This window comes from Eutrema salsugineum, unplaced genomic scaffold, assembly GCF_000478725.1.
Source record: "Eutrema salsugineum unplaced genomic scaffold, Eutsalg1_0 scaffold_2, whole genome shotgun sequence".
NCBI classification, from domain to species: Eukaryota; Viridiplantae; Streptophyta; class Magnoliopsida; order Brassicales; family Brassicaceae; genus Eutrema; species Eutrema salsugineum.
This window is the reverse complement of record NW_006256829.1, coordinates 4,957,462-4,983,034: the sequence shown is the minus strand read 5'-3', so window position 1 is coordinate 4,983,034 and position 25,573 is coordinate 4,957,462. Positions and strand designations below refer to the sequence as shown.

Sequence of the window (25,573 nt, the reverse complement as noted above, 5' to 3'; positions counted from 1 at the left end):
AAATGTTCCTTAATACAGCATGCATGATGCATTCCAAAATTCAAACCAAGAAAAAAAATACATTGCAATTTTATTTATTTCAATTTATTCGTAATAGTTTGGAATTCGAGCTCAAATCCAAATGAATCAAAAAGGAAAAAAAATACAATCACAATGTATATTAAATACAAATTCTAAACACTACGTATATAGTCTACGTTGGAATCTATCAAAGCCGTTTCATATCATCAAGTCTATTTTATTTTGGTTACTATTAGAAAAACTTGAACAGAGACCAAAGATTTTGACCAGTAAAGATCTTTTCTTTTTCCTGTTTCCCTTTCCTTTTATGTACAAGAAGAATTTAAACTAAGAAACCCAAAAAAAGAAAGAAAAAAAACTGATTCGAAATCTGACAAGTGAAATGGATCAAAAAGCGATCAGTCCTCATCAACCTTTGGGCCTCTGTATAACGCTCCAACTACGTTAAGATCCTCTGGATTATCATCTCTTTCTTGCAGCCATGCATGACTTTCTTTCCCCATTTCACCTCTCAAAACGTCGTCTTCCTCTGAAAACAACACATACAAACCTTTTATCTATCTGTTTAATTACATGTAATTATAATAGTGTAAAGTCTATCATGCATGATTTACAGCAAGTATAAAAAAAGCTGACCTGATGAGAATATTTCAATAGGGAAGTCTAGGAAATAAGTGCAATGTCTGCCTTCTGGATTGCAGTAAGGAGGGCCAAGCACGTCTAGCACCGCGCAGGCTGTTTTCGCTGTGAACCTATGCATGTTCCCGCCATCTTCCGGGTACAAAATCGAGGCGTTGCATGGTGCGTTTAACGTTGAATCCATCTTCACTTTTGCTAGTCGCGTTTTCGGATCTTTCACTGCAATTGAGATCATATATAAGACCAATCGATTTAAGTTTACATACATTATCATGAAGGGTCTAAAATCAGAGACTATTATATATTTGCTTTGATTGGTAACACTGTGGAACGGTTTGACTAGTAAGTATATCAGATGACAAATAGCAGAACTTGAATATGCAAAAAAAAAAAACACTTTTTCATTCGGGCAATTTCATTATTCACCATTTATAGGAATTCCCACTAAGAGCACATAATCTTTTACTAAATTGGGATTGGATCTTCCAGATAAGACATTAAAGTCACTTCCTTTTGTGAATACACATCCGGATATCTAATTACCAAAGATTAACTCCAAGATATTAATAGCAAACAAGTTTCATAGCTCAAAAGATTTCTTGGAATGAAAGTTAGCTTACTTGGAGCATCAACGACCCAATCATACGACTTGATGTGCATTGTACCAAAGAGGAGCTTGCTAAAAACCGTCATCCCTGGATGGTTATGAAGAGGAATAACCCCAGAAGGCGGCAAACAGAAAATCCCAATCTGCGATATAAACCCTAACAACGATTACTTATACCACAAGAAAGAAACAATACAAGCGAGAGTATGGTTAGCGAAATTACCGAGAACTGATCACATTGGTGTAGATGCAGATACGTTATTGGTGGCGAAGACCCATTTCCTAATCCGGCGTTTGGTCGGAAATACGGCATGGTCGGAGTTAATCCGACATCCTCTGGTTTCATATTGTCTATATTTTTATAATCAAAATCCAATCAGAAGAACCCCAAAAAAAAACACGAAACGCAAAAAAAAAAACAGATTTTTCATACCAAGGATTTGTCGTAGTTGCTGGATTTTATCTTCAGACGGAACAATTCCAGGACCACCATCAGAGAACACTTCCTTGCAGGTATTAAACAGCCGCCGCACCGCCGTTATCTCATCCTCCGGAGAAGAATCAGTCTTCTTCCGTCGCCACGTCATCATCATCTTCTTACTCTTCTTCCTAATATTCTTCTTCTTATTATTATGAGGCGAATTGACGGAATTGGGATTAGAGTTCTTAGCTTTGCATTGATTCTTACTCGAAATCAATTCCAAAACGTCTTTCTCTGCTTTCATCTCAAACCCCATGAATCTCACAAACCAACCAAAGAGAAAGACAGAGTCTGAATCGTAGAATGGATTAAAAGTAGAACGAATGAGATATAAAACAGGGGGAAAAAAAAAGGAAGAAAGAAAAGAGAAGATAGAGAGATACCATTATCGAGACAAAACCAGGGGCCCTTCTTTTCCTTCCTATGGGCTGTGTTTTTTTCAAACAGCGGATTCTTTTTTTATCCGTTTCGGTCTTCGCAAAGGGGCAAATATGGAAACAAATATTTATTAAAAAAATTATTTATATAGTTCCCTTGCTCTGTTTTGTCGGTTTAAAACTTGGTTATTGTAAACCGGAAATTCGGGTTTTTTACTTTTTTTTAACAGAGACCTCGCGAAATTGTTGATTTTTCAAACATAATGTTTTAACAAAATAAATTATTGATTCATCTTATATAAATTCCCACAGATATGATGTAAAAAGGATACTAATTAATGTAAACTATTTCTTTATCTTAAGGATGGTTTTGTGTGTTTTCTTTCATTGAAAGCATTCGTATGTATATGCTTTAGAGAAATGTCGGGTTTGGCCCTGGAATTTTTTTTTCCCCGGGTTATAAGGGAATGCAAGTAGAGAGTACTAGGAATCTTTGTTTTTGTTATTATTCTATTATTATTTTCTTTTACATTTGCTATATATATACATTATTTTATTTTTTTGCCTTCAGATCATATGCTTTGGCAATGTAGTCTTTTATTTATTTATTTCAGATCTTTGACAATAAGGCTATAAACAACATCCCGGTATTGCACGCCAAATCGGTGTACGCTGATTATATATGATTTCAACTTCGCTGAGATATATTAAATCAAGAAACAAATATTATTATACTTCTTTGAAATCTCGAATACTCATCGCCATCCGCCCCTTTTTAGCACGTTTTAAAGAAGAAATATTTGATGGTTGGATTTTGGTTGTTTGAAGCAACTAAGGACTAGCTAGAGCTAATTGATACCCAAAAAAAAAAAAAAATTTGAAGAGGTAATGTATTTTAGTAGTTATATTGTATTCATTCTTGATATTTGTAAAAATCCCAACCCATATATTATTAGCGTTTGAAATTTTCGATTTTTTATTTTAAAAAATTAAATAATCCACGTTAGTTTCATAATCAATGTCTTAAATATTAATCAAAATATCACCAAAAAAAAAGAATTAATTTGCTGAAATAAAAGAAGAGAAAGAGAAGTCATCACAAAATGCAAATGTAGTAGTACAAGAATCAGCTATATTCGCTCACTCTTTATATATCTCTTTTCCATAACACAAAAACAAACAAAAAAATAAACCTTCCCAAATAATAACGTTTTTCATTTTCACCCCCTTAAATAGTTATTTCCTGAACTAGATAGAAGACAAAAAATCAAAATGTTGAAAAAAGTTGTCTTTGATTAAGACATTAGTAAGAAAAAAAAAGAAGGGAGAGGGGGGCCGTTCTAACAGCGTCTTCCGACTCTGCAATCAAGTGCTCCTGCGTATTTGGTCAGCTTAGAAACAGCTAATCCATGTTTCGGTTTAATCATTTGTTGCCTCGTGTGATCACATTTGAAATGAGGATTCCCTGATTGTCTGAAATATGCTCCGTTCATGAATATATCTTTCTCAGATCTCCAGTTCCAGTGTTTCCACTCCTCCTCTGAAGCATAATCTCTCTTTGTCACCTACATCCAATTGATTTTTTCACAAGTTTACAATTTGATCATACCCCAAACTTTTGTTTAATGCAATGTAACAACCCATTTTTTTTTTCATTTTTTCAGTTACCTCTCTGTAATGAGGTTTGTGTGGAGGAGCTATGAATCGGTTTCCATGGCTGAGAATCGTCGGACCTTGACTACCTCCGATGGCGTAAAGCTCCCAATGAGTGTAGTCATTGTTCACAACGTGAACAAATCCCCATCGGATCCTTGGCATCCTCTGCACTAGTCCTTTCCCAAAATGGTTATAAGCCACTGTTACTTGCATCTTCTTATCCGCTTCATTCGTGTTTTGCGCACCAAGCAACATCACCTACACAATCAAGCATGCCACACACACAAAAATAAATAAATAAACAAATGTCAGTGATAAAAATATAGCTAGAATCTAAAACTACATGGATAAGTTCGAGTGCTCACGTCGTTGTGGTGAGTGAAGTGAGAATTAGAGATTGTAATGCCAGTGGATCCAACAATGGCATCAATAAGTCCATCTTGACATTTCGACATCGAAATATGGTCAAGCCAAATGTTAGACGAACCATAGATCGATATACCGTCTCCATCGGCTCTAGTTCTCATTCCAAAATGGTCTATCGAGTCACGGATCATACCACCACTACTCTCGGAAATGTGGTGAATGTGCAATCCATGTATGATGATATTCCTCACAAACTGCATCGTGATCCCTGCGCCATGCGCGATATGGACATTGGCTCCACGCGCATCGATCGTCTTGTCGCTATTAACCAGAAGCTCTTGGTTTAACCTAATGCTCATATCGTTCTTGAAAATGATCCATAGAGGTTCCTTCTGAATCACGGCGTGACGCAATGTCCCTGGTTTAGGGTTCACCATGTCGTCGTCGAGGTTGCTTGTAACCACGTAGATGCGTCCATTTTTTCCTCCGGTCGTCCTGTGGCCGAATCCACGGACGCATTTGACAAGCTTCTTACGACGCTTTGCCCAATCCGTACGGCAACGCCAACATTTGTCTATCGGGTTACTTGCGGTACACGGTCCCTTAAGCTTACTCCATTTTCCTTTTCCTTTACCTCTTAGGCTCCGTCTCGTGCTGTTCGTCGAGCTTCCGGGCATTTCAATAACTTCATTTTCCACCTCTTCAGGCTTCGCGCTGCCATCTTCCTCGGTGACCGTAACATCAGTAGAGTTGCTGTGTACGTACATATATACACACGAAACCAAACACAAGAATCAAGCATTGCTAATGTTTTTTTGGGTTCAAACTCAAATATAAAAACTTGACTTACTCGTAATGACGTTCGTGAAAGTGATCGACGACTTCGTAAGGATCAGAATGATAAGCCTGAAGAGTGAATTCTCGGGCCTCATCGGCTCGTTGCGACCAATATTCGTCCAACTCAGAAATGTTGGCTCGTATGGTCGGAATCAGACCGGCAATACAAAACATAAACATCAACTTTAACAGCCTAGCCATCTCCATTTTGCTAATTTATCTGTTCTCTCTAAAATAACAATTTTATATTAAAATATAAATATTTTTTGTTTCCTTTGTTTTCGTAAGGGGTTAAGATTTAAATGGAGAATCACTAAGCTTTCAACATGGCTTTAGGTTGTTTTTCTGTTGATTATGTTTTTTTTTTTTCTTTTCTTTGAAAGCCTAAAGCCTTTAGATGATGAATCGTACTGCGAATTTTTAGAAACGTGAAGGATTGGTGTTTAAATAAACTTGATTAATAAGTAATCTCCAATTTTAGGAATTTACCGCCAAGGATGGAGAGCCGTCATTGTTTATCTGTGGACAGTTTCTATGTTTTTATTTCTCAGAATATTATTTTTAGCTCCCAATTTATTTTCTTTGTTTAAGTTTTATCTACGATAAAAATAGGATTATGTAAAATCTTTCGAACTATATCATATTTTGGATATGTTTTCCTTATTCTATTATTTCAACTAATTTTTTTGTAAACTACTGGAGATGTCGTGTTTCTTTGTTCATAAATGTCGTTATTTAGTATTTATTAATTTTTATAGTCTTTCACTTGAAAAATATTAATTAAGAAGAACAAAGAAGTGAATCTTTTATGGGTTGTGAAGCTTTACTAACATTTCATTCTCGTTTCAAAGTTCGCTAAATCAAAACTTAAGTGAGACTATTATATGTATATATAAATATATATATATATATATCTTTTAATGGAACTAATATTGAATATAAGGTTGTTTAATGTTAATGAATACAAATAGAAATATTATTCTCGATTGGTACCCAAAAAAAAGTAATAAAGAAAAAGATAAGAAGCGATCAGTGACACTATAAGAAAATACGTATTTTATAATTGCTAAAAAGTAAAAACTTTATAAAAAATACAAATAAATTAAATTTGATTTGGACTCGTTAATTATATTTCCAACATTTTTCTAAGAACATAATGTTGCTAACATTTTCAAAAGAACTTCATGAGACTTTGATTCGTTTTTACAGACAAATTTTAGCTTTCAAATGTTCCAAAGTTTCTTGGTTCAATCTAAAATGGTGAGTATTTGCTTCCTTCTTGTTAGAAGCAAACTAAAAGAAAGAGACAAAATTCTATTTTTGGCAAAAGAATTAAAGAAGACACAATTCTATGTATATTTATAAAGGAAAAATGCTTATTTCTCAATCTTCAAACCAATTATAGAAAAACAACTATTATGCTTGTTGATTACTTCCTTCCCAATTCACTTCTTTATTCTTTTGGTTTTTATTCTCATATCATATGCCTATGATCTTTGCTGAAAATATATCGGCTAATTACTATATATATATATATATTCATCAATCATTATGGGTGTACATACAATATACATTATAAGAATTCCTATCACCGATTCAAAGATATTTTGGTGGCATCTTGTACTGTATATATCTTATTTGATTAGAATAGGTCATAAAATATACAATAGGCTGCATATTATATAGGGTGCATAAAAAGGCAGTTACTTTGTTATTTTAATTTTTATTTAAGTGTCTAAGGTAAGAAAAAACCAAAGCCTATAGCACTAAAGTACTGTTGGGGCATATTTAGCTCTTCTTTGTTCATGCAAAAGACAAATTAAACAGCCTTTTTTTATCTTTTGTTTTGTTTTTTCTTTTGGTGGGGAGAAATTAAAATGCCAAAAAAAAAAAATTCAAAGAAAATGCTTATTGCAGTTTTTGGGTTTATGATAAGTTTAGGCAAACCCAACTCTACAAGAATATTAGTTGGGAAGCAAAAATTGTCTTTTAATAAAAAAAAAAGGAAAATTAAATTTAACCGCAGAGTTTTTTCCCCAACAAACCCAGACTTTAATCCTTCTGATCAATGTTTCCCTTTGAAACAAAAATTAAAAACAAAAATTCCATTGTGGAATCAAACACCTTGAAATTCAAGTGTTCTACATTTGAACAAAAGAAAGAAAAAGCCATCGACTTTACCCATATATATGCCATAAGATCAAACAGTTTCTTTCCATAAATTTGAAAGGAACTGTTTAAATCGATTTTTTTTTCAGATCTTTCTTTGTTTGTTTTTGGTTTTTTATTGTATGGAATTAAAAAATTTCAGACAATAAAAAACCAATTGTTAAATTTGATATAAAAACAAAATGATCTCTTGGCTTGATATCTACCATGTTGTTTCAGCAACAGTTCCTCTCTATGTTTCAATGTTCTTAGGCTACCTCTCTGCAAAAAATCTAAAGCTTTTCTCACTCGAACAATGCGCAGGCATCAACAAATTTGTCGCTAAATTTTCAATCCCTTTGCTTTCTTTCCAAGTAATCTCCCAAAACAACCCTTTTACAATGAGCCCTAGACTCATTCTCTCAGACATTCTCCAGAAAATCTTAGCCGTTGTTGTATTCGCCGCGGTTTTAAGATCCTGGCATCCAACAGGAGGAAGAGGAGGAAAATTGGGTTGGATCATAACCGGACTATCTGTATCCGTGTTACCAAACACTCTCATTATTGGAATCCCAATCTTAAGTGCCATCGATGGAGATGCAGCTGTGAACTTCTTGGTGCAGATTGTTATGTTGCAGAGCTTGATTTGGTACAACATCTTACTTTTCTTATTCGAGATTAATGCCGCGAGGACTATAATATCTTCTGGAGCTTCCATAGAACACAGAGGTAACTAATTTCTTCATTTTTTTTTCGATAACGAACCTCCTTTAGCATTTACCATAATTAAACATGGGTTTCTTGTAAAACAAGGCAATGAAGAAGCTGATATAGAACAAGAGCCAAAAGAAGAAGAAGAAGAAGCAATAGTGAGAACAAGATCTTCTGGAACTGGGAAGATTCTATTGAAGGCTTGGAGAAAGTTTATAACCAATCCTAATACATACGCAACATTGGTCGGATTAATCTGGTCTGCTTTACATTTTAGGTGAAAAAAATCTATCCTATATATCTGATTTAATCACTGTTAAATCGACTTACACATCTGATGGTTCAATCTTTATCATCTTGCATGTCTAGGCATTTCTTCTTTTTCTCTTTTCAAAAAGAAAAGCGATAACCTAGTAGTGCTTCTTCTATTTTAAGCTTTTTGTCTGATCATTCTTAGGCATGTACAAACTCAACTTTTTTCTTTTAATAATCAAAATGGATAGTCTAGTGATATTTCCACCTATGAAGATTTTTTTTTTTTGGTTAGTTTATAACATCAATTGTGACTCATGCTTGTTTTTTCCCTCTACATAGATTGGGATGGAAATTGCCTGGGATGATCGATAAATCAATACATTTGATATCTGATGGAGGCTTAGGAATGGCCATGTTCAGCTTAGGTAATCTCTCTCTCTCTCTATACATATATACTGTAAAAGCCATTTCACAATTAACTAACACAAAATATGAAACAGGTCTTTTCATGGCATCACAAAGTAGTATCATAGCATGTGGAACAAAAATGGCGATTATAACAATGCTCCTTAAGTTTCTATTAGGTCCTGGTCTTATGATTGCTTCTGCGTTTTGCATCAGACTACGAAGTACTCTCTTCAGAGTCGCAATATTACAGGTAAAAAAAGTTTAAATGAATTACTCATTAACAAAAACTATAACTAATTTGTTGGAATTAGGAGTAATCAATTATTAAAGTTCCTATTTGGCTTCTAATTTATTGTGTTGCAGGCTGCATTGCCTCAAGGGATCGTGCCATTTGTTTTTGCAAAAGAGTATAATGTTTATCCGGAGATCGTTAGTACGGGGTAAATAAATTGTAATTTGATTATTATTATTATTATTTTTTTCATCTATTTCTGATCTTCTTCTTTTTTTCAAAATCTATTTCTGATCTTTGTTATTTTGCTTTTTTTCAGGGTGATAATTGGAATGCTAATAACCTTACCAATAACTTTGGCATATTATTTTGTGTTGGACCTATGAATATGACATGCATTTTGTTTTATATATAATCAAGAGGTTTTTATTTTTGTTCGTAGTTATATTACATTTTAGGCCATGAGGTTTTGAGATGGTGATTGATAGAGCAAATTTCACGCATTCTCTTTATCTATATATTTTGAATAATTTTCTCCCGATATTAAATATAAATTTATGAATGAAGTTCTTAATCTAGATGCATATAAAAGTAAATGATCTACATCTATAACAACATCATCTTAAGAAAGATTAATAACAGATTGTTAAATATGTAGAATAATATCTAAACCAGAATTTAATAACAATTCAGATGTTGATCAGATAATTTATAGACAGAGTCAAAGAAAGACTCAAAACGAAAAAAAAAAAAACAATTTACATATGTACATATAAATAAACAAAAAAAAAGAACTTTGTGGTGGAAGCAAAAATATTACAGAACCCCCGCCTGCGTACCACGCAATGAAAATGGAAAAGGCCACTAAAATAAACTAAAGGAGGAAAATCAGACAAATTAAAAAAAAATTCCTTGGTGAATGGGGAATAAATGAATCGACGGTTGTAAAAAGGGGAAAATAATATCGATCCAACGGCTAAAATATTTTTGCTTGATAAGCAGGAAAAAAAAATGAAGGGATTTAGGGTTCTCTTCTTCCCCTTATATACATTTCACACCTCATTCACCAGAAAGCCATATTACTATTCTCTGCTCTTTCGTCTTATTTATCAACTTCTTCGATTTTTCCAGAAACAATCATGGCTAAAGGTCCAGGTCTCTACACCGAAATCGGCAAAAAAGCCAGAGGTACTCTCTCGAATTTTTTTCATCTATTTCTCTGAGGTGAATGTGACAGTGTCTTGACATTCGTGGTTTTCGTAATCGGATTTGCTGCTGGTTTGTGGTATTTGCTGAGATTCGTTGAATTTAATAGGTTTCTCAATATTGGTCTACTTCACTTTCTTTTGGTCGCGCTTAGGTTGTCGAAATTTGTGGATGCATCCTTAGTCTTGGTGTTTATGAGCTGATTGATAATCGTTTCCGTCGATTTATGCTCCATTTCGTTTAATTCTTATAGATAAAACGAGTTAGTTCGATTGATAATGCCTGGGTCACTCGTTATATAGCTGTATTCGAAAATTCTTCGTGGATCTGGAAAATGTCCATCTATGTACAGAACCTGTCTCATGTCTATTCGAATCAGCTATTAGATTTTTGTTTGTTGAATGAGTTTCGAATCTTAAGTGTCTGATTGTTGCTCTTTTTTCCTTCGATTCGATTGCAGACCTTCTCTACAAGGACTACCAAGGAGACCAGAAACTCAGTATCACCACATACTCTGCATCTGGTGTTGTAAGTTTTCTTATTAGATATCAGTTCTTGATACTTATCTTTTGCTGCCTGCAGAAATTTTGAGTTTCATTGTTAGTGTCTGAGACGAGATTTACGTTATTACTAGTCATCTGTTCGGATTAAACTTTGCTTTTATCTCTCGAGATTGAGCTCTTACAGCTTTCAAAGTTTGTGTGAAATTTCAAAGTTTGTGTAATTTGCTTTTCATTTGATTCACCGAATATCATGATTCATGAACTTATCTCCTTTGCTGTGTTACCTACTTGTTATGATTTTTAGGCGATCACCACCAGTGGAACAAACAAGGGAGACTTGTTTTTGGCTGATGTAGCTACTCAAGTGAAGAACAAGAAATTCACTGCTGACATCAAAGTTGCTACTGATTCTTCTGTAAGCATACTTACCCATTAATCATCCCCAATAACTTGTATAATATGTCTTTTTACTTTAGCATGTTGATTTCTGCTAGAGTATTCACTTGACAATCTGTTTGTAAATAATTTGCAGCTTCTCACGACTTTTACCTATGATGAGGCTACCCCTGGATTGAAGGCAATCCTTAGCGCCAAGTTGCCTGATCAGAAATCTGGCAAGGTAATATATGAATAACTTCATTGAGTGTTATAGTTAATAGTTGGTTATATAAAAAATCTGTATTGTAACCATTGTGGCTTTCTCTTTTAAACAGGTTGAGCTGCAGTACTTGCACGACTACGCCGGTATCTCCACCAGCGTTGGATTGACAGCAAACCCGATTGTCAATTTCTCCGGTGTGGTTGGAACCAATGTCTTGGCTCTTGGTGCCGATGTGTCATTCAACACCGAGTCTGGCAATTTCAAACATTTCAATGCTGGTTTCAGCTTCACTAAAGACGATTTGATTGCTTCTCTTACTCTGTAAGTACCTCCAATGATCAAACCACCTCATTATATGCAGTTGTTAATTTTATAGTGTTTTGATCTTTTGTGGTCTTTTGCTTTTGTTTTGGAAGGAACGACAAGGGCGAGAAACTGAATGCGTCCTACTACCACATTGTGAACCCGTTGAGCAACACAGTGGTTGGAGCTGAGGTTAGCCACAACTTCACGACCAAAGAGAACGCCATAACCGTCGGGACACAGCACGCTCTTGACCCCTTGACCACAGTGAAGGCACGCGTGAACCATGCTGGTGTAGCCAACGCACTGATCCAACACGAGTGGCGTCCAAAGTCTTTCGTCACCATTTCTGGAGAGGTTGATTCTAAGTCGATCGAGAAGAATCCCAAGTTTGGGTTTGCTCTCGCTCTCAAGCCTTGAAGAGAATCCAAATGGGGCCCCCTTGGAAGGGTAGCATAGTTATTTCATCTTCTTCGTCTTCTAATCTTTGGACTAATTTCTGTCTGGTTTGCTTTACAAATCTTTCATTTGTTCCTTTTTTAAAAATCGGTGTTGGGATTTGTAGAAATAAGAAGAAAAAAAAATACTATTAAAAGGATCGTCTTGAAGATGAACCATTAAGATCCTTTTCCAGTTTTCCTTATTATCTGTCGCTCTTAATTTTCTGCTCTGCTAAAAAACTCTGTTCCACTCGATTTGATTTTCGAGTTCTTTAGTGGATTTTCTGAGAGATTTTTCACTGGTTCAGTTTTATTTTGCTTCTTTAATATGTTGTCGCAGGAGATTTGATTTTGTCCGATTTGTTTCAGTCCATTACTTTTGTTTTTTTTTTGTATGCTTTGGCTTGTACACAGTGGGTCCACGTTCATTTGAAATGTCCGAATCTATTAAGAAATATTCTTCATATTTATTTCGGTCCAACTCTTCTTTATCACAAATGTGTTTGAGATTTGTCTTTCGTATATTATAATTTTTCGTTTAGTTTGATGTGCTTCCATGTTTTTGAAGTATTAATTTTTTAAAAAGATGAAGGAAATATGAAGAATATTTCTTATTAGATTCGAACATTTCAAATGGACGTTGAATGAGTCATTTAAAATACAATAAATTAAAACGTGACAAGAAGAGCATAATCTATGAATTTTAATCGTATATGAATATCTTAAAACATTCTGAACCAATTATCTCCACAGTAGATATATTTTTTTTTTGTTTCATACATCTTTTATTTTTGGTTGAGCTCATTATTTGATTAAATAATAATTTTTTATGAGTTTAGTAATAAAGTAAACTGAAATTAGAGCTAAATGAAAGAAGAAATTTGAATGATTAAATATCTGAGTTTCTTTGATCTCGAACAAAAAGTAAATTACGAATTCGATGTATTTTGAGTTACCAGCCCCGGCCCATTTTGATCTTAGTGGTAAGAAAAAACTATAATTGGAAAGAAGATAGACTAAGCCTGTAAAAAGCATCAGTTTCGATTATCTTGGCCAAGACAGGAATACACTGTATCGGATCGAAGCAACAATTGTCACAAAACACATTGTTCTCAAACAGAAGAGTACGCATGATTGGAGGCAAGAGTGAACTTTTTTTTTTTTTTTTTAGAAAAGAGTGGTTCTATAATACGAGGTAGAAGATGAAAATGCAAAGATTATAATCCAAACTATCTAAATTACATGACGTAGTAGATACAATCCAGATAAAATTCTGAGCGAATCAATAGAAAAAATATGTCGGCAAAAACAAAAGCTTAGTTAATGCCTAACGACGACGAAGGAAAGGTTTTTTTTTTCTTACATCAAAGAGAAAATGTTAAATGTCTACTCTTATGTCGAGATCATTAAACAAAAGGAGAAAATGAGCATCAAACGGATTCGAACTAGAATTTTCAGACATGACCATCTATGCTACGATCACCTTTTGAAACTGTGGCCCATTTTTTTCCATATAATGTGGCCTAAAGCCAATGTTTTACATGCTTTAAAGGAGGGACGAGCCTGGATAAAAGCTTTGAAACCTTATAGGCTTTCTTTGTTTGGTCCACGCAAGAGCTATGTAGTTGCTCCTTTCGGCTTTGGAGAAGGAATCTGATGTCGATAAGGCGAAGAACCATGTTGACCATGAGGACTAGACAGAGTCCGAAACACAGGTTGCTGATGCCCGTTTCTTGATCCAAATCCGTTTCCTCCCTGAGATCGACCGGACCCATTTTTCAAACGTTCGGCTTGCATTGTCTGAAAGTAGTAAGAAGAGCTCGCCATGTCTTTGAGATGCGGAAGTGGTTTAAGTGCTTCCACAACATCACTCATCTTTGGCCTAATCTTGGGGTCACGGCTAAGACATTGAGCAGCAAGCTGAGTCACCTTTTGGGATCCTTTGATTGAGAAATGGCCCTCGAGCCTTGGATCAAGTAACCGGTAAAACCTTCTTTTGTCAAGGAGATGTGGTCTTGCCCATTCCACTAAGTTGTGCTCACCGTTTGGTCGGTTTTTGTCCATAGACCTTCGTCCGGTCAGCATTTCAAGCAGAACCACCCCGAAACTATATACATCGCTCTTTGATGTCAAGTGACCTTATTTAAGGAATTAAATGGGAAGCAAATCAACAAAAGTGTAAACATTAAATATTTCAAAGCAAAGGCAATAGATGAAGCCAAAGGAGACTCACCGGTCATTACATACTCGGGAGCAGCATAGCCATATGTACCCATAACTCGAGTAGAGACATGGGTTTTGCCTTCATCAGGAGCATCTTTGGCAAGTCCAAAATCTGATAGTTTTGCATTGTAGTCCTGAAAATGGAAATTATTGATTCCAACTGTTAGAGGCTAAAGAAGAAGAAGGTAAGTATACGATACAGATGGTAAGGAATAAGATACATACTGTATCAAGTAAAATGTTTGATGTTTTGAAATCTCGATATATAACAGGTTTCAAAGCCTCTTCATGGAGGAAACTGAGACCTTTTGCAGCACCTAATGCAATCTTCATCCGGATAGCCCAAGGAAGAGGTAACGACCCTTTAAACATGATAAGCACGGGAATTGCAAGGTAAAGATTAAACATTGAAAACTTAAAAATGGTCTATGAATATACGAGGTTATGGGTTTACATACTTCTGAAAAGGTGATTCTCCAAACTTCCTCGAGGCATAAACTCGTAAACAAGCAGCCTTTGATCATCTTCGATGCAATAACCGACCAGCTTAACTAGATTTGGATGAAGAAGGTTACCAAGGAAATTAATCTCCGCCTGCAATTGCAACAAGCAGGAACACATATTAAAAGGGAAACTGATATAAAGGATTATGCGGTAAGTGATAAGAAACAGAAGAAGAAAAGGTATCTTACAAGCCATTCTTTGTGACCTTGAAGTCCATCAGGATTTAAGGTTTTGACGGCTACAGTAAGCCCAGTACCGGGTTTAACAGGAGCAGTCCCGTTTTCTTCGATCCATCCTTTGAAGACACAACCAAAACCTCCTTCTCCAAGAAGAGACTCCGGTCTGAAATTTCTAGTAGCTAGCTTAAGATCATTGAAAGTAAACTTCCTCAGGTTAGAATAAAGCTTAAGTTCTTCGCTGATCATTGGAGTGGATGAAGAGCTTTCTGCATTGCTAGTTGTTGTTGTGGAGGAAACTGGACCAGCTGGTTGATCATTTGATTTCTCATTTGCCGATTTACTTTCCATTGTTGTAGCTAAAACAAAAGCAAAAAACAAAATCTTTAGAAGATCCCACAAAACGCAGCTTCATTGAGAAAGTAAGATGTAATCAAATAGATAAAACTCCAAACACAATCAAGTTTCAAATTAACCCTAACTCCATGTCCCTAAATCTGGAAACAAAGAACCTTAAAGGGTACATCATAAACATCACGTGAACTTTGCACAAATTGTCAAAGAAAAACCCTAGATGGAAACATATACAGTTGGAAAACAAATATATGATTTTCATTTTCTCAATTCAAAGGGAAAGTCTGCTTAGCTAAAAAAGAAACCCTCTCTCGAAACTCGAATTTTCAGAAACCAAAAGGGAAAAAATAAGATGAATTAATATACCGGTGCTGGTAGTGCCATAGAGAGAAGAAGAAGCATCAACATCTGATTTTGAAGGTATGCAACCAATCATAAACCTAAATTTGACCCAACACCCACTTGCTTCTCTTTCTTCTTCTCCTAAATCTTCGCCTTCACAGTTATCACCATTGATTTTCTTCTTCTTCTTCCTTTTGTTCTCACTCTCGTTAGATTTCTCCGATTGCCAATTCTCTTTAGCTGTAACAGCATCAGCATCGCCCAAACCCATCTCACCAACACAGACAAAGAATAAAAAGAACACAGAGATGATTTATTTGATCAGACCACCATAGTTTTTTGGAAGAAAACCCCTCATTTAAAAACAAGAGAAAAAGTAGTGATTTTCTGATAAAAGCAGTGAGATTCACTGGGAATGGATCAAACCCCAAGTCACGGAATTTTAGTCAAAAAGGGGAATTGATGTCTGCGGAGAGAGAGAGAAGATGTGCAGAGGAGAAGAGTAGACTGGGTAGAACGGGCAAAGAGGAAATTATGAAGCAGCAAAAGTGATATTTTTTTCACATGTGCTTCTACAGTAACAAATATACACATTTCGTATAAAAAAAATAAACAAATTTAATCACCGATGTACATTAATTAATCACTTCATAATTGATTATTAACATTAGTTATTCTTGGTTACAAATCTCCTGGATTTGTGTTGGATGTGTTTTATTTTGTCTGGTTGGAACCAATTATCAACACTTATTAATATTATTCTCTGGGAAAATAAAAGGTACGAATCAAATTCCATTTCATTTTAAATCTTTCTTCTTTTTCGGCATACGTGCCTCCAATTAATATCATTTTTTGTTTTAGGAATCGTAATGGAAAGGTAAATGACTAATAAAAGCTTGGAAATTTCCAATATTGGTTAACCAAAAAAAGAACTGTTTAAAACAAAACAATTAACGATTCTGAGACAAAAACAATTAACGCTTTTTTTAGCTCTTTACTCAATTAGGAAAAAAAAAAATGAAAAAAACCAAAATTTTTGTCCAAAGAGGAGATGGATTAAGAAGAATAGACGACAGCACACATCCACTTTGTTGGCTTTTATTAGCTTTTTTCATTAGAATTATAGTTTTTGTGGAAGGGCCAGAGTTTGACAAGACGCTCGAGCACGGCGGCACTTTTAGAAAAGTAACCGGAGAAGCCTGCCGGAGTTGACGGCGGAGGGAAATCTTCGGCCGGCATTGCAAATGGGCGTATCATCTTCTCCATTGTTTCGAGGGTCAAACAAGAACCAACTTCTTGAAGCCTCTCTGGTCCCATTATCGGAAGTGTGTGTTCCCGGAGTAATGACTCAGCTTCCTCGTCCTTCTTCTGTCGTCACAAACTTATATTTTTAAAAAAGGCTTTTTTAATCAATAAAAAAAGCAACGGTGTACGTAGTTTTTCAAAATATCTAGCCATACTCAAACACCAATCCAAATTATACGCTTTGGGATTAATCTAGCTTTTGATTTGGGTTTTTCCCCACTTATAAAAAAAAAAACCAAATACCCAAGAAGAAAGAGTGTAGTTACTCTTTGCTCTTTACCTCTAAGGGAGACAAATCTGCGCCACGGCTAAATGTAAGTTCGATCCTGAATCGTTTCGGGTCTTCCAGAGATACCTGCAGAAAACATTTTATAGGTTTCAATGTCTGGTTTCAGGCACGAGTAAGTATAAAGACTTGAACGCATGAGTTGGAGAGGAAAGGCGGGTGCATTGTAAAACCTCGGTGTTCTCGAACAGTCTTAGGACAATGTAGCTCATGTAATCAAGTTCTTTGGTTTTACAAAGGCGTTCCAATGCGCTTTGGCAGACGAGACTTTCTTCTCCTTGAAGAGACTCGTCGAGGTTACAATACCGTAGAACATTCATCAGAGAATGAATATGTGATTCCTGTCAATCGTTTCATCGCAGAAAAGTCATGAATAAATGCATCCACATGTTTCACTGAAAAACAAGCTAGTCGCGTGATCTAGCCATAAATCAAACTCTAATCCCTAGAGCCTCTATATATGTCAATAGTTTTTATTTATTTTTGCCAGCCGGATGCTTGCATGTAGCAGAAAATCAGGAATTTGTAAGAACGAGACCAAATGGAAGAAGGAACTCACAGATGTGAAGTAAAGCCGTGTCCTCACATGACGTTCGGGCGTCATGACATTTGCATACCTAAAGGTAACACGATAAATCAGTGAAATTAAAAGATATAGGAAATATAATGTCACTTATAATATAATAGTAGGAATAAAAAGACTTTTCGGTTACTTTGGATCCAGTCGGTATTTGGTTTCTTTATCATCATCTTCATCTTTATTCTCTCCAGTGCTGGGCCGCCTCAACTCATTGCTTTTAATGAAAAGTTTTGGTTGACTATATCTATCCTCCTTTCTCGACGAATATAATGACACTGAGACTTGGTCTTGACTGTTCTTCAGTTCAGCAACACTCATGGCCTCTTCTCGAGTATTCCTCAAGTCAATCAAGATTTTACCCAGCAAGCGACGAGCAATCTTAATTTTTTTTAAAAAAAAAACAGAAAGAAAAAAAATCAAACGGTAAGCTATGAGATCATCTGAAATAATCATGGATCCTAAGGAGATTCCAAAGAGAGGAAAATAGGCATTAAATGCCTTTGTGGGAGTTAGAATGCCACGTTGATCGAGGAACCCACCTTTGAACCTATTTTGAGCTTTTGCTGTGGATTGATTCCATACTCATTCGGGATTACACCATCTGCAAGTAACTGCAACCACACAACACACAATCAACACAATCCATGATCAAAATGCAAAATAGATATGTACACTTCGTAAAGGCACAGTTTGAATCTGGAAATCTAGGACGCATGGCTCAGTAGTCGGTAGTAAAGTAAAATTGTCTCACCAAGACAACTGTAGAATGGTACATTGAGAAATACCATTGAAGTTTCAGAAAAAGGAACATAAACTTCAGTCTCTAAATTCAGCTCATACCTGAGCAACTTTAAAGAGTTCGTTTAGTCCTTTCAGGTCGAGATGAGAATTATGTAACAAGTCGTACCTGGTATTGACAACACATTGCACGATATTCAGAATAGAGAAATTAAAAGCTAGGATAGATTATAATAGACTGAAACACAATGCTTACTTGCACGAATCGTAAACATCAGGAATCTGCGTTATGTCAAACCGGCTGCATTTAATTCCAACGATCAGTGCTACTCAAAAGAAACTCATGCAGAAAATAAGCATGAGAAATCGAGAAGCATTAGTAAATTAAATATGGCCATACACTTACTCTCTTCTTTCGTTGTAGAGGTCCCTTTCGAGTTTTCTCCACCGAGCATACATCAAAAGAAATCCCTCACTACCACAGGGTAATCCAGCAGCAATCCGACCAACGTCAATGTTTGACTTGCCAAGGGCCTTTGCTTGATCATAGGGAGGGACTACATCATAAGCGCTAGGTTCAGTGAGATTCTCGTCTTCATCGTTTGCAAGTAGCCTCACTTGTTCAGTCACCTTTTTAGCTAGTTTTACCTAATTAAACAGACGAGTAACGCTGAGTATATACATTCTTGTGCTCTCAAATAAAAACACTAGATATTCCCTTTTATCCGGGGCTAATCGATGGAAGTTTACAGAAAAAATATGTGAGTACCAGTTTAGGTAGGTGCTCTTCAGCTTGAGGAGGAAGGCCAGCCCCATCAGTCATCCAAGGTAGTTCAGACGAGACGTAATCATGTAACATCTTTGTGCCGGCAGTTATGATCTCGTTCAATTGAGTCTGCAGTCAAATTAGGAAAATAATTCGAAGCTGTAAAGAATCACACATGATTGTTAATGTACATTCGAGAATACGACCCACCCTACTTTTCTAAGATGAAATTCATCTTGCATGAAAAAAAAACCACTAGTACAAACATCAGATGAGCAAGTGTATTTGAGATGCCTCTACTTAGCCACTTCATGAAGAAAAATTCGGGTATCTTGGAAACAAATCCAATCTAGAACGCTAACTACTGATTATTGGTTGATGCTTCAGACATGTACCAAATTGACTTTGATTCGTCTCATATCGGCTGAAGCCACAATCAAGTTGTCAATAAAGAAGAGGGGGGGGGGGAGGGGAAACCTTGGCCTCTTCCATTTCACTGCTCGCAGTATCAAGGCCATCCAACATAGAAGAGTCCTTGCTAACTAGAGAAACCTAGAAAAAGAAAGTAAGAAGTTTAATGGATATGACACTGCCAAGTAGTATACTACCTCTGTAAAAGAAAACAGCAAACCAGGATTGGGGTCAGCTGTCCTTCTAGGTCAAGCAGGCCTTTAGCAAAAGCTGCTGCAGACATCTGCAATCAGTGAAACTATATTCATATATTGATCTGGGGTAGTGCAACCGATGGAGAATATACAGAAGATTGAATTCAAGACCAAGTCCAGTGTAAATTTGTACCTGAACACGCCCCTCGTCAGAACTGTAAATTTTAAGGTCATGACGGTATGTACTATGGAGACGGAGCAAACCAGTACCTTCACCTGCAAGCATAGCCCATTTTGTTGTAAACCACTCAGATATAAAACTTATATTGATCAACAAAATGAATGAAATGTTTCAGTAAACTGTAAAAGACATATAGGAAGTAGATCAAGTTTCAGTCACCTGGATACATATTGTTTCGAAAATATCTACCAAGTTCTTCTGCCTGTGGGGAAAAAAAAATCAAGCAAACATCAAAGAATAGTTCAACCCCTTGTACTGATGTTAGATATCCTAACATAAAATACACCTCCATTAGCAATACCACTACTGAGGTTCGCAATGCATTTAATATCATCTTTACCTGCTTTCGACCAGCATGAGTTAAAACACCCCCATATTTCAGAACCATAAGAGCCTCCACTGGGCGTTCTTCTTCACCTTCACCATCACTTTTTGGTACTTTCACCCATTTCAACGGCTTTAGTTGAACCTTCCTGTATATACCTGAGAAATGTCCTCCCTGCACGTTTAGCACATCTATAACATGAGACAGAATTTGTAAAAGTTCCAAACATCCCTCCAAAAACTAAAGTAAAGCGTTCATTACAAGGACTATATTCGATAGGATATGGGACTGCATAAAGGATAAAGCTCGTAAAATGGAAAGAATCAGAGAAAAGGGAACGACATGGGACTGCACACCTCTTCAAGAACGGCTTTAACTTGCCGAAGCTTGTCAGCATGTTCAAGGTCTTCTGCATCACTATCACTTTCACCTGACCTAAAAATCAAACATATATACAGTAAGATAGTTACCAAACTTCATATCGTATACATCATTAGTAATGAATCATATTAGTCTATGCAGAAGAAGCTTCAACGGGAAAATTCATAAGAGTTCACAAGTAGAAAAAAAATAGCATATCAACGCCACTGTTTGGTTACTGCTAATATGTAATTAGGGAACCAGTTGGAATATATTTCACAGAAACATCAGGAGTGTTCCAACAATGAGGTATGCTCCTTCATTAAAGTTAGATTTCCTATCAATGAAATCCTTGGATCCACTGGCTCTTATAATTAGTAAGGAATTGTGTATCCGAGAGTACCACTCAGGCAAGAAAAATGATCATTACAGGAAGTGTAACTCAAGTCATAAGATCACTATGAGGGGTCTACCTTGTACGAGGAACTAACATTCTTGTGGCATCCAAAAGATCTTGCAGTTGGACGGCACTTTTAAGTTTTGTCTGCAAATAAGGAAAATATTGCACAGCATAAGAATATTGGTGTAGGAAGGACGAAGATGAAGATAGAAAATCCTGAACTACCTCAGCTCTTGGCTTTCCTCCATTGTACTTCAGCATCAGGTTTAACAATTTTTCCTCTGTAACTTTTAGTTTCACTTTCTGCTTCGGGGTTCTATCACCACTGTCAAGGGAAGTTAAACACAACTCAGAAAGTGAACATAAAGGAGTTTAGAGAGGACATGTGATCATATGCTAAAACATACTGCCGAACAACAGCAATAACACAGCGTAGCTCCTCCGACTGCCCAAATGTTCCAATGATGCCACTTCCTTGGCGAGTTAGACCTTCGTTAGAAGGAACAGGTTCATTGATCTTCCATGGCAGAATAGGAGGAATTGTCGAAGAAAGATGAGGAGCCTTTGCATCCAAAAACATTTTCCGTAGCACACAAGCAGCATCGTCGTAATACCTTACAATGAAAGAGATCGGGTGACATTTCTTACTAAAAGTCCAAATGAATGCAAGCTGCGAGTTTAAAAGGAGGCAGCACACAGGTGTCTAAGTTCACCTCAGCTTTCCAAGTTCAATAAAAAAACAAAATTAATGATCGAGTGTCCACTAGCTTATAGCCAAAATGTGTTTTCCTAGAAGACAAATTATGCTAAAAAAAACTCTAGAATTGAAATACACTCCATGAACATAATTTATTAAAGCTAGGTAAGCGGCAGCATACATTTTATGATTTGTAATTTTCCCTGCGAAGATATGACTGAAACAGTAGTCACAATGGAATAAAATTTCAGACTAGTATCTTACTTATAAGAGTTCTTTACAAAACTCCATCCATTTACGTCACAAACGTATGAGCTTCCCTCAGATCGTAAGAGATCAAATCCGCAGACCTGCAAACACGAAAATGATTCCACTAATGCATTATATCAGACAATAATTGCTTCTATTTTGCCTGACACCAAAAACATGTGTGTATGCTTGTGTTTTTATAAGAGGATAATTTGTACGTTACCAAACATTTAGTCTGAAAGCAGATTTTAACCATGGAGAAGTTAGAGTATCTTACAAGCAAACTAAGTAATCATTACTTCTGACTGATGACCCTGTAAGCAAGCAGTTAACATGGATTCTATTGTGGAAGAGAATATGAAAGAGAGCATTTAAAACAATTCAATGGTAGTTTACAATTCAGCTCAACGATTTCAATCTAAGCATTATGAAAGAATGAGGCATGTCTCCTTATTACTGCTGTGCAAATTAATTATGAGGCAATAGAACTCTGCAAGACACAGTGACAGCCAGATAATTGGAATCACAACATACCGCTTGCCTAAATGCAATGCAAACTTCTCTCGCCATTTGCTTCTCCGCAGGTGTAAGCAAAACTGGATACCTCACCTGTTCAACAAATATCAGTACCTGATCAAAATTTGAACATCAACGTTCTATAGAAAATAAGCTACGATTCCTCTTATATAATCGACAGCCTTTGGTACCCTGCTGACCATAGCTCCATTCTTCATTAAAAGAGGAGCCACGTAAGGTTTCATATGTTGAATGGTTTGGTAATGATCGACAGACTTACTTCCTTCCCATCCGGATTCCTCATGACTACACCATCAACAACCGGTGACTTTCTTGCTTCAGCGTGGGCATATTCGGGACCCACAGTGTAGACCTGTATTTCATGGTGGACTATCAGTCATACACTTATTAAAGCCAAGATTGAACCAAAATGTTATCCAGACAAACAACAAGCCATCAAAGCTATTCCAGCTGGCACATGGAACATATCCAATACATGAACAGTCAACAGAACATCATAGAACTTAAACACGGCAACTTTTGAAATTTAAGCGACCTGGATACCGACATGAGAATAAAACAGAATTAGCTTATCTAGAAACATCTAGATGGCATCAGAATCACAACCTTGACATCAGTTCCCCCAGTAGGCATAAACTCCTCATATATATAAGAACCTTCTCTCCTTACTCTTCTGACCTCAGGATGAAATTCACTTGACCGATTCCCAACCTGAAACAATAGCATGGATCAGAAAGATGATAGGGGTATTACAATGGTTAACCACAGGAATGTGCCACATATTCTTACAATAATATTCAACTAAACAGTTAAACCCTAGAGAAGCTAAGATCTGCAGAAAGATGCAGTACCTTTCGAAACAATTCTTTCATGCCTCCACCTGCTGAGCTAGGGTAGTATATCATAATACTATGGTCATCTCCTTTACAAGCAAAAAGAATGTCAATTATTAGCAGACAATAAAAAATATCTGCAAAGCAGAAAAACAATCGGGATCAAGGGTGATAGCCAAGAACTAGCGAGGAAGAAACTTTAGAAAAATCACTGTGTTACATTCCTGAATGGGCAACAAGCACTCAAATAATTTAAGATTCACCTACTGTTTACATACCGCGTATATGCAGAGGAAAGACTGAACTATAATATGAAATAAACTAATAAACCAAAAGTAATAACATTCCGGTGACACAGAATCAAGCTCAAGATTTTGGTTTATGGATAGTTAAGAACGTTTCACAGTAAAACAGCAAAAAGAGAGAGAGGTTAAAATCTGGAAAGAGAAGCTCACCATTGACGGGCTTTTCAACAAATGGCTTCCAGAATCGTTCACCATTAACCTCAACAAAATCTTCTTCCTCGACGAAATATTCAAGGTCTTGGTGTGGTACTCTTCTATTGACACAAGCATATCTAGGAACTGGGATACCATACATCTCAAGATGCTATAGATGCACATAAAAAGAAAGTTTTATTATTTAAGGAGAAAGTATATAGCTCTTCTTTTTCTGAAAAAACAAATGACGGGGAGACATGAAAAAGAAAAATGATATGGTGATTAGAAATGCAGAGGCCAACTCTCATGCAGTAAAAAATGCATACCTCATACACTTTCCGGCGGTCATGAAGAAGATATTGCGGATCCAGTTCATTCACTAAAAAGGGCCTGAATCATAAGAGTTTGAGAAGGCTACGTTAAAAGCCAAAGAAGATTTATTTTAACTGGTAAACATGTAAAATGAGCATTTTACTGAACTGTCAACAAAAGTTTAAAAGGTAGAACTCACTTTCTTAAAGAAGAATATTCTTGAACTTTCTCAAGAGGATATCCAGAGGAATGGAAAGCAATCAAACAATCACAAATCGGCCAACTGAAATAGAAAATTCCCTGGTGAAGTTTTGGTCCCAGAATATAACTGTACTTGATAATCTTTAATTATACATTCTCCTAATAAACTAATCGAGAAATGTGTTATAAAATACATGCATCACGTGAATTAAAGATAATAAAATGGTAGGGCAGAGCCAAACGTAAAAAACGCTATTAATACACTTATACACATACCTTTCTACTGGATCTTCAAGTATCACCTTATCCCCAAAATGTATGATCTAGTAATAATGTGGTAAAAAAATTCTTAGAAATGGTCCAGAGACTCTAGAAGATGACATATAAAAGGGGAAATAAAAAGAATACACCATAGAATCCGCATAGACAAACGCCACCCAGAAAACATCTTTTAATAAAATTGGAATCACAAATTAGAGGAAGTCATCTAACCAAAAAGGCATAATAATTTCTCCTAGTGGAAGAACAAACTACAGGTCCGGAATCATCAAATCAAAACAACCTGAGGAACATCGGTTCATCAATCGTAACAAAAAAAATCGAGAAAGTTGAGTACCTCAAATTCGCCAAACGCCTGCAGTCTGTCCATGATTTGTCCCATGGGAGCCGAGAAAACCTGCAAATCCACACGAACAATCTCTGAGAGAGACCACGGATTCAAAACAAACAAAAAAAACTCACACCGGAGTATCAGATTTGTTTGGGGCGGAGAGGTTCAAACAAAATCATCGCAATCTGTTCTTCAGAGCAAAAAACGCGAGCACGAAAGGAAACAAAACCTCGGGGCCGCATTTCACCTTCTTTTCCATGACGCAGACTCCAATCTTTATCTTCCTATCAACAGCTGCTCCTTCTTCCATCCCCATTTTCGCTCGCTCTCCCGATATTTCTCTATTTCTGATTTGTTCCTCGATTTCTACACGACGACGTTCTCTCTCTCTTTTTCTCCCTCTCTAATCAGAGATTCACAAAACAGAACGAAAAACTCGTTCGAGAAAACGTAGGAACAGCGACTAAATCGCTTCGGTTTCGAACAATCTCGGGCCGCGAATAAGGTAGGATTATTCCGCTAATCAGAGAAGGAACATAGCGAGCAACATGTAGACAATAACATGGGGGAGCAATGCGAGATCTCGCAGAGAAAAAAGTCGAAGAGGAAACGTTACTGGGAAAAACGATGATCGCAAGCAGAGCAATTGCTACGCTATAGTGCGGTGAAGGCACGAGGAAAAAGAGCGAGAGGAAATT

General features: G+C 36.3%; 6 protein-coding genes across 7 annotated transcripts; 2 read left to right on the top strand and 4 right to left on the bottom strand.

The window, feature by feature from the left end:
* Positions 1–236: 236 nt before the first annotated feature.
* Positions 237–2,161, bottom strand: LOC18017957 (plant cysteine oxidase 1). The gene is made up of 6 exons (XM_006399966.2): positions 2,132–2,161; positions 1,701–2,039; positions 1,491–1,618; positions 1,281–1,410; positions 658–879; positions 237–550 (listed from the first exon to the last, which is right to left on the bottom strand). Exons 2-6 carry the CDS (start codon positions 2,002–2,004, stop codon positions 420–422), a joined length of 915 nt encoding a protein of 304 aa, XP_006400029.1. The 5' UTR covers positions 2,005–2,039; positions 2,132–2,161; the 3' UTR covers positions 237–419.
* Positions 2,162–3,265: 1,104 nt separating this feature from the next.
* On the bottom strand, positions 3,266–5,339 carry LOC112086708 (probable pectate lyase 19). The gene is made up of 4 exons (XM_024156025.1): positions 4,998–5,339; positions 4,147–4,900; positions 3,794–4,039; positions 3,266–3,690 (listed from the first exon to the last, which is right to left on the bottom strand). Exons 1-4 carry the CDS (start codon positions 5,189–5,191, stop codon positions 3,466–3,468), a joined length of 1,419 nt encoding a protein of 472 aa, XP_024011793.1. The 5' UTR covers positions 5,192–5,339; the 3' UTR covers positions 3,266–3,465.
* A 1,996-nt stretch (positions 5,340–7,335) lies between these two features.
* Positions 7,336–9,124, top strand: LOC18017956 (auxin efflux carrier component 8). The gene is made up of 6 exons (XM_006399965.1): positions 7,336–7,861; positions 7,946–8,120; positions 8,438–8,523; positions 8,599–8,756; positions 8,870–8,946; positions 9,058–9,124. The coding sequence occupies exons 1-6, from the start codon at positions 7,336–7,338 to the stop codon at positions 9,122–9,124; spliced, it is 1,089 nt and encodes a 362-aa protein (XP_006400028.1).
* Positions 9,125–9,753: 629 nt separating this feature from the next.
* Positions 9,754–12,085, top strand: LOC18017955 (mitochondrial outer membrane protein porin 3). The gene is made up of 6 exons (XM_006399964.2): positions 9,754–9,926; positions 10,405–10,472; positions 10,752–10,862; positions 10,980–11,066; positions 11,161–11,369; positions 11,465–12,085. Exons 1-6 carry the CDS (start codon positions 9,878–9,880, stop codon positions 11,769–11,771), a joined length of 831 nt encoding a protein of 276 aa, XP_006400027.1. The 5' UTR covers positions 9,754–9,877; the 3' UTR covers positions 11,772–12,085.
* A 1,225-nt stretch (positions 12,086–13,310) lies between these two features.
* LOC18017954 (probable serine/threonine-protein kinase PIX7) lies at positions 13,311–15,918 on the bottom strand. Its single transcript, XM_006399963.2, has 6 exons — positions 15,415–15,918; positions 14,707–15,053; positions 14,473–14,608; positions 14,240–14,376; positions 14,025–14,148; positions 13,311–13,929 (listed from the first exon to the last, which is right to left on the bottom strand). The coding sequence occupies exons 1-6, from the start codon at positions 15,659–15,661 to the stop codon at positions 13,409–13,411; spliced, it is 1,512 nt and encodes a 503-aa protein (XP_006400026.1). The 5' UTR covers positions 15,662–15,918; the 3' UTR covers positions 13,311–13,408.
* Positions 15,919–16,362: 444 nt separating this feature from the next.
* On the bottom strand, positions 16,363–25,570 carry LOC18018245 (inositol hexakisphosphate and diphosphoinositol-pentakisphosphate kinase VIP2). Of its 2 annotated transcripts, none has more exons than XM_024156523.1 (30): positions 25,105–25,570; positions 24,882–24,941; positions 24,542–24,588; positions 24,264–24,347; positions 24,079–24,142; positions 23,768–23,921; positions 23,331–23,401; positions 23,086–23,190; positions 22,739–22,831; positions 22,477–22,551; positions 21,958–22,043; positions 21,404–21,610; positions 21,222–21,321; positions 21,070–21,140; positions 20,593–20,671; positions 20,252–20,410; positions 20,071–20,113; positions 19,864–19,946; positions 19,697–19,759; positions 19,543–19,617; positions 19,069–19,194; positions 18,706–18,947; positions 18,556–18,600; positions 18,402–18,468; positions 18,101–18,172; positions 17,695–17,939; positions 17,541–17,598; positions 17,155–17,322; positions 16,976–17,050; positions 16,363–16,758 (listed from the first exon to the last, which is right to left on the bottom strand). In XM_024156523.1, exons 1-30 carry the CDS (start codon positions 25,189–25,191, stop codon positions 16,492–16,494), a joined length of 3,171 nt encoding a protein of 1,056 aa, XP_024012291.1. In that variant the 5' UTR covers positions 25,192–25,570; the 3' UTR covers positions 16,363–16,491. The 2 variants fall into 2 exon arrangements, with proteins under 2 accessions (XP_024012291.1, XP_006400025.1); XM_006399962.2 differs by having other exon boundaries at positions 25,123–25,570.
* Between the last annotated feature and the right edge of the window lie 3 nt (positions 25,571–25,573).

What these genes read in the sequence shown, in the direction of transcription:
- LOC18017957 (XM_006399966.2), bottom strand. Translation starts at nt 2,004, where the DNA reads ATGGGGTTTGAGATGAAAGCAGAGAAAGACGTTTTGGAATTGATTTCG. An exon ending in ACCAATGTGATCAGTTCTCG is followed by an intron (nt 1,411 to 1,490) that starts GTAATTTCGCTA and finishes TTTATATCGCAG; the next exon opens with ATTGGGATTTTCTGTTTGCC. An exon ending in TATTGAAATATTCTCATCAG is followed by an intron (nt 551 to 657) that starts GTCAGCTTTTTT and finishes TGTTGTTTTCAG; the next exon opens with AGGAAGACGACGTTTTGAGA.
- LOC112086708 (XM_024156025.1), bottom strand. Translation starts at nt 5,191, where the DNA reads ATGGAGATGGCTAGGCTGTTAAAGTTGATGTTTATGTTTTGTATTGCC. An exon ending in ACTTCACTCACCACAACGAC is followed by an intron (nt 4,040 to 4,146) that starts GTGAGCACTCGA and finishes TTGATTGTGTAG; the next exon opens with GTGATGTTGCTTGGTGCGCA. An exon ending in ACAAACCTCATTACAGAGAG is followed by an intron (nt 3,691 to 3,793) that starts GTAACTGAAAAA and finishes AATTGGATGTAG; the next exon opens with GTGACAAAGAGAGATTATGC.
- LOC18017956 (XM_006399965.1), top strand. Translation starts at nt 7,336, where the DNA reads ATGATCTCTTGGCTTGATATCTACCATGTTGTTTCAGCAACAGTTCCT. An exon ending in AATGGCCATGTTCAGCTTAG is followed by an intron (nt 8,524 to 8,598) that starts GTAATCTCTCTC and finishes AATATGAAACAG; the next exon opens with GTCTTTTCATGGCATCACAA. An exon ending in CCGGAGATCGTTAGTACGGG is followed by an intron (nt 8,947 to 9,057) that starts GTAAATAAATTG and finishes GCTTTTTTTCAG; the next exon opens with GGTGATAATTGGAATGCTAA.
- LOC18017955 (XM_006399964.2), top strand. Translation starts at nt 9,878, where the DNA reads ATGGCTAAAGGTCCAGGTCTCTACACCGAAATCGGCAAAAAAGCCAGA. An exon ending in AATCGGCAAAAAAGCCAGAG is followed by an intron (nt 9,927 to 10,404) that starts GTACTCTCTCGA and finishes ATTCGATTGCAG; the next exon opens with ACCTTCTCTACAAGGACTAC. An exon ending in TTGATTGCTTCTCTTACTCT is followed by an intron (nt 11,370 to 11,464) that starts GTAAGTACCTCC and finishes TTGTTTTGGAAG; the next exon opens with GAACGACAAGGGCGAGAAAC.
- LOC18017954 (XM_006399963.2), bottom strand. Translation starts at nt 15,661, where the DNA reads ATGGGTTTGGGCGATGCTGATGCTGTTACAGCTAAAGAGAATTGGCAA. An exon ending in GGAGAATCACCTTTTCAGAA is followed by an intron (nt 14,377 to 14,472) that starts GTATGTAAACCC and finishes TCATGTTTAAAG; the next exon opens with GGTCGTTACCTCTTCCTTGG. An exon ending in TCCCGAGTATGTAATGACCG is followed by an intron (nt 13,930 to 14,024) that starts GTGAGTCTCCTT and finishes TCCTTAAATAAG; the next exon opens with GTCACTTGACATCAAAGAGC.
- LOC18018245 (XM_024156523.1), bottom strand. Translation starts at nt 25,191, where the DNA reads ATGGGGATGGAAGAAGGAGCAGCTGTTGATAGGAAGATAAAGATTGGA. An exon ending in ACCGCCGGAAAGTGTATGAG is followed by an intron (nt 23,922 to 24,078) that starts GTATGCATTTTT and finishes GTGCATCTATAG; the next exon opens with CATCTTGAGATGTATGGTAT. An exon ending in AGCTCAAAATAGGTTCAAAG is followed by an intron (nt 17,940 to 18,100) that starts GTGGGTTCCTCG and finishes AAAAAAATTAAG; the next exon opens with ATTGCTCGTCGCTTGCTGGG.